The 8,921-nt window shown below is 49.5% G+C and overlaps 1 protein-coding gene across 1 annotated transcript in view; it reads right to left on the reverse strand.

The window, feature by feature from the left end:
• The window catches only part of FBXL20 (F-box and leucine rich repeat protein 20), a 28,630-nt gene that overhangs the window by 9,914 nt on the left and 9,795 nt on the right, over nucleotides 1-8,921 (reverse strand). Inside the window, exons 2-4 of the mRNA XM_005430382.2 lie at nucleotides 7,874-7,935; nucleotides 2,294-2,348; nucleotides 553-627 (exon numbers count right to left, since the gene is read on the reverse strand). Of these exons, the coding sequence (XP_005430439.2) occupies nucleotides 553-627; nucleotides 2,294-2,348; nucleotides 7,874-7,935 (192 nt within the window). The remainder of the gene's footprint in view (nucleotides 1-552; nucleotides 628-2,293; nucleotides 2,349-7,873; nucleotides 7,936-8,921) is intronic.

Below are 8,921 nucleotides of genomic sequence, written 5' to 3' on the forward strand. Positions count from 1 at the left end.
CCCACCCATTTCCCTGCTGAAGGCAATTTGAATTTTCAGCCTCCATCCCCCCTGCTGCTGCAGAATCCACATCCCACGGGTTCAGCTACAACAGAGCAGCTCCAAAGCTTCATCTTTTAAGGACAATTTGGACCTTGTGCTTCCCAAATCATCTTCACTTCAATTTTTGATATTAAAGATACAAATATTTCAGGCCATGACTCAACAGACATTCAGCCCTCACAGTGCAAGGAAGAGTAGCTTAAATTCTCTTCCATACAAGCAGCATTTTTCACCAAAAAAAGTACCTTTTCTACTAATTTCTGTTTTCAGAACAGACAAAAACTACTTTCCTTCCATTACAACCCTTAAGTCTCGCTAGGCATACAGAATTCTGTCCATTTTCAAAAGCTGAATGGATTGCTTCAAAAACTCCCTCAAGCTGAAGAGCTGAAATTAATGATTTCTATCTCCAGGGAAGGTAGAAAGGGTTACACTGGGAGTATTAATCCAGTCTAGAGTGTAATTACATGTGAACAAGAAAAAATGGGTTTGTATGTCACTTAATTATACCTCAATATCCCTCTGGAAATCAAACAGGTCAATTCGCTGCCAGTTACTGCCATCCAGGGCCAGAACATTCCATGCCTTTATCAGGAGAAAAAATGTAAATGTGTGGTTAATATGAAAAAAAAAAAAAAAAAAAGTCAGTGGGGACCTAGTCACAGTTTGTTCCTTTGAGAAATAACATTCTGTCCCAGGTGGGGAAGCAACAGGTAATTGCAGGCATCAGGTGCTTGGTGCCCTCAAAACTCAGAATTTTGAGTCCCCCAGCCAGGGAAGAGGTGCCCTGGCTGCTTCCACTCCCTTGGGAGGTGCAGGAATTTCACATTCCTGGCTGGAATTTCCTCCCCAGCACCTCAGAGGACACCTGGGCACAGGTGAGTCCCCACAGCTGCAGCACCAAAGGGTTTGGGTTTTGTTTAAATCACCAAAATCTCCTGTGGTTCCTGCTCCAAAGGAGAGGCAGGAACTCAGAGTTGGTTGCTGTGTCCTCGGGTGAATTTAAAGCTTCAGTTACACCATCAAGGCAAACAAGGGGAGCTTGTAAGAACCAGGAGGCAGCACTGGGCAAGAGCCAGGGGTAAACACGGGGATTTTTGGATTTTCCACCCAAATCCCACCTGCACTGAGCTCCTCCCCAGCACAGAGCAGCAGCTCTTGGGCAGGAGGTAGTGCAGAGTTACAACAGATGACAAGACTGAGCATTAATTGAGTTTTTTGGGGTTTAAACCTCACTGCTGATGTTTGGTTTAAGGTCTGGTTATGGCCAGGAGAAAAGCAGTGGGAAAAGCCCCAGTGGCTGCATAATTCCATAGGCAGTGCAGGGAACGTTCCAGAACCTTCCTGCACATCCCTGCAGGAACTCCCTGTGCTGTGCCATGGAGCAGGAGCTGGGACAGGCCAAGAGAACACCCTGACATTGGCAAAGAATCCCTGAGAGCCCATTCTGCCAACACTGCTCTGCTGGATTTCAGCTGGGAGCTCCTTCCAGGCACAACCTGGTGACAACTGCAATGCCCAGACACCACACAGGGCAATTTTGAAATACAATTAACAATGTTTAAGCTTTTTTTTTTTTAATTCCAATGTGCTTAGAGTAATTAAATCAGTGGTGGTTGAGGTTTGGAGCCAGGACTGATGGGTTTGTGCAGGTGTCACCCAGGCAGGATGGTGAACACCTTTCCTGGATCACCACCCTGCCCCTGTTGTGCTGCTTCCCCTGGGAGTTACCAGACACTGACAGGAAAAACAAATAAATCTGAATAAATCTGGCAGCTCCAGAAAACTGAACCTTCCAGTCCAGCTATCCAAGCAAATAATCCAAGATGGATTAATCCAATTACAACTCCTCACTTTATTCCCATGCTTATTCCAACTACATCCAAGGAGAAAAAGAACTTTCATTGACTGTGCAGCATCTCTGTGAATTAAAATTTCCACCAAAACTCACAGGATGCCATTTTGGGCTCATCCTATGCTGGGGATTTCAGCAGGGTGAGCTTTCTGTAAAACCCAGAATGAGGGGAGAGTTCTGGGCAAAACATCAGCCCCCTGCCCTTTGTACCTGGGACACTGGAAAATGCTACTCCAGCTTGGAATTGCCCCTCACTGGTGCTGTGGGAATTTTCCAGGACTTCCAGGGGACACTAAATAACCCCAGCTGAGTGGCATAAAGCTCCCTGGGCAGGGAGGATTGTCACCCAAATGCAACCCCCTGCTGAAACCCACCAGGAAAGAGGAAGGTTCTTACCCTGGAAACTTGAGCACAACGACACAGAGTGACCACATCCAGGAAAGAGAAAATTCTGGAATAGAAATAAGAGATACTTTATAGGTTATTGATATTTAAAACAAAAAGGGGACGTGGAAAACAAAGGGGGGGAGAAAAAAAATAAAAAGGACTGGGACAGCAAAACTTCTTTGTGATTTGGTTGAAAGCTGAACTGTGAAAGGAAGTGCAGAGGCAGCAGTTCCCAAATGGAAACAAAACACGGCCATGGAGGCACTGGGAAACAGAAACCTCCCACCTTGGAGTGGGTCCTGACCCAGAGCACTGACTGCTCACCCCAGTGAGCCTGGCAGGAGCCCCCAGGACATGGAGCACCAGCAGGGACCTGGGCTGGCTCTGACTCTGCCCAGGAGAGAACTGAACACTCCAGCACCTTCAGCGACAGCTCCCTGAAATGGGCACTGCCATCCCTCAGTGTGGGCACTGCCATCCCTCATGACCAGTTCTGGATCAGGGCAGTGCCATCCCTCAGTGTGGGCACTGCCATCCCTCATGACCAGTTCCCAGAATTGGGCAGTGCCATTCTCACTACCAGCTCCAGATCAGGGCAGTGCCATTCTCACTACCAGCTCTGGGATCAGGGCAGTGCCATCCCCCATTGTGGGCACTGCCAGCCCTCATGACCAGCTCCCAGAAATTGGCAGTGCCATCCCTCACTACCCACCCCAGACTGGTTTTGGTGCCTGGATCATTCCTGGTTCCCACAGTGAGCCCAGGGAGGATGCCAGCCCTGCTGTGACTGCCCAGCCTGGGGAACTGAGGGTGACCCAAGTGAGGTCTGAAGGGGGACAGGAAAGATGGACAGGGGACATTCCCAAGGGCCTGCAGTGCCAGGACAAGGGGGAATGGGGTTCAACTGCCACAGGGCAAGGCTGGATGGGATATTGGGAAAAAATTCCTCCCTGAGAGGGTGGGGAGGGGCTGGGATGGGCTTCCCAGAGAAGCTGTGGCTGCCCCTGGATCCCTGAAGTGTCCCAGGGCTTGGAGGCACCTGGGGCAGTGGCAGGGCTGGGAGTGGATGGGCTTTAAGGTCCCTTCCAGCCCAAACCATGCCAGGATTCTGCACTCCCACAAGTGTGAGCTGTGCTCAGCCAGGAGGGACAATGACACTGGGCTTTAATATTTTAATTTAATATCTTCAACTTGAAGGCCACCCAAAAGAGAAGGCAAATGTTGTCACCCACAAGCATCCTGAGATGTAGGGATGGAAAAAGCCCTTCAGAAACAACAATATTGGGGGGAAAGGGTGTTCCTGATGGAGGGTAAATGCAGATTATTTATGAGAACATGGATGCTAAAGGTATTTTGCACTCCTACAAGTGGCAGAGCCAGCTGTGCTCAGCCAGGAGGGACAATGACACTGTGGTCACTCCTGAGTGGCACCCTGGGCCAGGGCACACCATGGGGACCCAGCCAACGCCCAGGACTGCTGGGCTATTATTGGGAGAAAGGAATGACACAGCTGAGACTGCCAGGACTGCCCTGGGGATCACATCACACCCACCCCAGCTATGCATGCAGGAAGCACCAGCCCATGGAAAGCTCCCAGTCTGCACCAAGACATCAATAATGGATAAAATTCAATGGGATTTCAAGATGGTTTCTGGTTATTCAAACAACTGTCCCAAAACAGACGAGGTCAAGTGGAGGGTGGGAGGACATCAAGGTCTCGTTCCCTTTGGGAACAATTCTAAAACTGGAGTTTTTGCAAAGATAATACAAGAGTTCAACCACAATGTGCTTGAATATTTTAATTTCATATCTTCAACTTGAAGGCCACCCAAAAGAGAAGGCAAATGTTGTCAGCCACAAGCATGCTGAGATGTAGGGATGGAAAAAGCCTTTCAGAAACACCAACATTGGGGGAAAGGGTGTTCCTAATGGAGGGTAAATGCAGATTATTTATGAGAACATTGATGCTAAAGGCATTTTGCACTCCTACAAGCGGCAGAGCCAGATGTGCTCAGCCAGGAGGGACAATGACACTGGGCTTTAATATTTTAATTTAATATCTTCAACTTGAAGGCCACCCGAAAGAGAAGGCAAATGTTGAGATTCCTGAGAAGCAGGGATGGAAAAAGCCCTTCAGAAACACCAATATTGGGGGAAAGGGTGTTCCTGGTGGAGGAAAAATCCAGATTATTTATCAGAACGTTGACAGCAGCTAAATGAGGATGAACATTCCCTCCTGTGTTCATGCACTTCCCAGGGATACTCATGGATCCAAGGAGTTAAGGGGTTAAGATCCAAGGGGTTCAAGGCACTTCTGATCCTCCCATGAGACAAATCTGACAGTGATGTGGTGGGGAAAAGCTCTGCAGAAGAGCTTAGTGCACTTGAACACTGTCAGGAATCCCAAATTCTGGATTTCAGAGCACTTCCATCCTCCCTGCCTACAGACAAGGCTCCCCCTGAGCCCAAAGTCATTTATTGGTGCCCAAGGGTTTATTCAGCACCACGTCCATGCCCAACAACACCAGGAAAGGCTGGGAAATGAGAGAAGCCGGGGAAAATTCTTACTTTCAAATCCCTGTCAGAGGAGAAAATAAAACTTCAAATTCTGTGGGTCACTCACAATGGAAGTCGTCTCTATTTTCATTAAAATTCCCTATTCCATGGAAATCCCAGACTGTTAGTGATCACCTCATCCCTCTATCAGGGCTGGGAGATTTGGGATAAATTCTCCTCCACTTGTGCTCCTCCCTTTCCAGCCTGCCCCCACACCAACAGGGATTCCCCCCAGCCAGATCCTCAGCCCTGTCCCTCCCCCAGCACAGAGATCTCAGCCCTGAGCAGCTCCAGAGACTTCCCCAGTGTTCCCCCAGCTCCTCCTGCACTTGTCCAAGACCCTGAGTGGATGATTCAGCAAAATCAGGCTGCAAAATGGACTTTTTCACAGCAGGCACTCCTTGCTTGTGGATTTTCATCGTTTCAGAACAGGATCCAGCTGCTCCCCACAGACCAGGAAGAGCAGCAGGCACCATGAGCCCAGTTGAGAATTCCCCTGCAGCCCTGAGGACGGGATTCTCCCTCTCCAAGGAACACTAAAATACCCCAAAGCCCACAAATAAGCAGTGACTGAGCTGCAGCAGAAGGTTGATCAGCATTAATTGAATTATTTTCCCCAATTCTGCATTAACAGGCCCATAGGCACCGTGCTGGAACATTTATTTTTCCGCCCAAACAGGATTCCTGTCCTGCTCACAGCTGCCTGGTGAGCCCTTTTACATGGGTCTTTTTATTCTTCAGAGTCCACAGTGGAGAAAATAATCCATAAAATTAACTTTATCACCAAACACTGATCACAGATGAAGGCAGACTGCGCTTCCCAAACAGGAATTAAATCTGGAATTGCAGCGGATTAAATTGTCTCACTGCAAAGGGACTCCCCATGTGTTTGATTTTGTCTGAACAGCTCAGCTCTGCACAGTTTGGGTAAAACACACTCATTTTGAAGGTTTCAACCTCTTAATCCACTCAGGGGTTTCTAGGACTCCTCACTTTCCCACTGCTGCTCTAATTAGATTAGGGTCAGGACTCTCCTGAAATCCCTGCACGCTGCAGGCTCTGAGGTGAGCCAGCTTAGACCTTCAGCCTTCTAAAATTACCAACACCAATTTGTGCCAGCAAACCCCCCTCACCACCCCAGTTCAATCCCAGTTCAGCCCTGCTCCCACGGGCTGGGCAGGGCCACGGACAGCACGGCTCTGCTGCCAGCTCAGAGCTCCCCATGGGCACAAGTGCAGCTCCCCAGGGATCAATCAGAATGTGAGCATGGCAGAGCCAGGCCTGGCCATGGGCTGGGCAGGGAGTCAAAGCTGCTTAGGCCACGAGAGAGCTGCAAACTGCCTGGCCTGCCTGGGACCCAGCAGGAAGAGCTGAATTCCTGCAGCTGATCCTGCTGGGGCCAAGCAGGAGCTGTGCAGCAGCCCCATGTCACACTGGCAGTGCCAGCTCCTCCACGAGGGCAGCACAGACACCTCTGCCCAGGAAATCCAGGCTGGGGGTGGCTGCCAGGCTCAGGAAAGGAAAGCACCTCTCCAACAGCACTGGGAATGCAGGGACAAAGGGACAGGGTGTCACTCTGGGGACACAAGCACAGCTGGAGCCAACAGGGAGCATGGGTTCATCTCTGGGAGTCACTGCCCTGGGAATTCTGCTTGTTGCTGCTTTGGCTCATTGCTGTGTGTGACACCTCCAGAGGTGTCACCTCCTGGCAGGGGACAGAGCTGGAGCAGGTGCAGCAGTGCCAGGACATGGATTGGTCAGCATGCTGGGGCTGCCCCATTGCTGGCAGTGCCCAAGGCCAGGCTGGACAGGGCTTGGAGCAGCCTGGGACAGTGGGAGGTGTCCCTGCCCATGGCAGGTGGAACCAGACAATCCCTAAGGTCCCTTCCAACCCAAACCATCCCAGGATTCTGTGACCTCCTCATCCTGTCTGGCTCTCTGGACACGCAGGACAATGTCCCCATTGCAGGTGGGACACAACACGATGTCACTGCTGATCCCAGACACAGGACAGGGCCATCAGGAGCACTCTTGGTCCATCCCTGGATTTTTAGGGATAACAGAAGCTGCTGTTCTCCTCTTTCACATCCTCCTCCTCTTTATTTTGCCCAAGTGCAGCTTTCACTCCCCACACAGGGGACCCCAAGGCCGTCTGAGAGTGGCCAGAGCAGGGACAGGACTTCACAGAGCAGTGCCCAAACACACCAGCCTTTGTCCTGCACACAGTGACACCCATTTACAGGAGATTCCTGCAGAAAACCCATCCAAGCTTCTCTTTCAAAGGCTGCACTGTCAATGCACAGTAATTAATTTTCACAGTATGCTAACAGTGAATTCCAGCTCTCCAAACCATCACTTATGAGCTTTAAACATTTATCAACTCCTGATTTCCCCTCGCTTCCACCAGATCCTGAACAATTCCCTGCTCTCCAGCAGGTTGGGACGACCAGGGACATATACTCTGGATCTTTTCCCACTTTCCCAAAACCCTTTCCCACTTTTCCCACATCCTCTCCCAACTTCCTTAAATTTCCTCCCACTTTCTCTCCATCCTCCAGGATTTACCCTGGATCTTTTCCCACTTTTTTCCCCAAATCCTTTCCCACTTTCCCTCCACCCTCCAGGATTTACCCTGGATCTTTTCCCACTTTTTTCCCCAAATCCTTTCCCACTTTCCCTCCACCCTCCAGGATTTACCCTGGATCTTTTCTCACTTTTTTCCCAAAATCCTTTCCCACTTTCCCTCCACCCTCCAGATTTTTCCATCCATTCCTTTTCCACCTTCCCTGGATCTTTTCACCCTCCTTCCCCCCACCATTCCCCAGGGGTTTTATTTGGGAATTTTCCCTCCCAGTGGGACAAGATAAGGCCACAGCATTCCCAGATTTAGCACAAACTGCTGACACAGACCTTTGACCTGCCTCTGTTTGGCTCTGGCTTTGTGAGTGACCTGATCCAAGCTCATGATTTGAGAGCAGAGCAGCAAAATCCTGGATGTAAATAACAACCCACCGGTGTCCAGGGAGGACTCACCGAAGCAGCAGCTCTTTGGGCAGTTTTTTGTTGATTGCAGCTTCATCGTTGTTTGAGAACATCTGCAAACACACACACACAAAAAAAAAAGGCACAATTTAGCCACAAATCAAGGCAACAAACCCTGATTTACCTCAGGGAAAAAGTGGTTGGTTAATGAGGCTGTTTCCAGATATTCCAGGAAATTCCTAGCAGATAAACTTTGTGCTGCAGCTTTCCAGTTTCTGCACCACAGCTGGATGGAGCGTTACATCAAAATATTTTAGAACACGGTGCAAGGATGCTCTGTAAATTGAGAGATGAAATATAAACTGAGATTTGCAGCTGTTCCAGTGAAGTAAATGATAATCAGGATTTGCTTGTGAGCTGGCACTGACTGGAGAGGCTCCCTCAGCACTTTGGGGGATGCACACATCAAATCTGGGAGGTTTCACAGACCAAACATCTGGCCAAGGGAGAGAAAGAAAGGTGCAGCAGCCCAAATATCCACCAAACAGAGGTGGAAGGTGCAGTAGGGTTGGTTTCTGTGATGGAAAAGGTGCCCCAGAATGTTCTCTTGGCCCTCAGGAGCTCTGGGACAAACAGGATTGATTTTTAAACCACCAAGGATGGTTTAAAGGGAGTTGAGATCTTTGGTGCTGTACAAGGAGGAGGGATAATGCTGGGAAAGCTCTGTGCTCTGCCAAGGCAATGAGGCCAGAGCTGGTTCTGGGATCCCTCCAAATCCAGGGACAACACCTGGTGCACCAAGGAGTCCCAAGGAAAACAGAGAGCAAAGCCTCGCGAGAAAAAATAGAAATAAAAACAATTCTAAGATTTAGTATTGTCTTGCCATGGGGAAAATGGAGCACCTCCCAAATATCCTGAGCATGGATCCAATCCCATAACTTCCCAAATATCCTGTACCTGAGCATGGATCCAATCCCATCACATCCCAAATATCCTGTACCTGAGCATGGATCCATCACACCCCAAATATCCTGTACCTGAGCATGGATCCAATCCCATAATTTCCCAAATATCCTGTACCTGAGCATGGATCCAATCC

The sequence above is a fragment of the Geospiza fortis genome, unplaced genomic scaffold, assembly GCF_000277835.1.
Source record: "Geospiza fortis unplaced genomic scaffold, GeoFor_1.0 scaffold992, whole genome shotgun sequence".
In the NCBI taxonomy this organism is placed as follows: Eukaryota; Metazoa; Chordata; class Aves; order Passeriformes; family Thraupidae; genus Geospiza; species Geospiza fortis.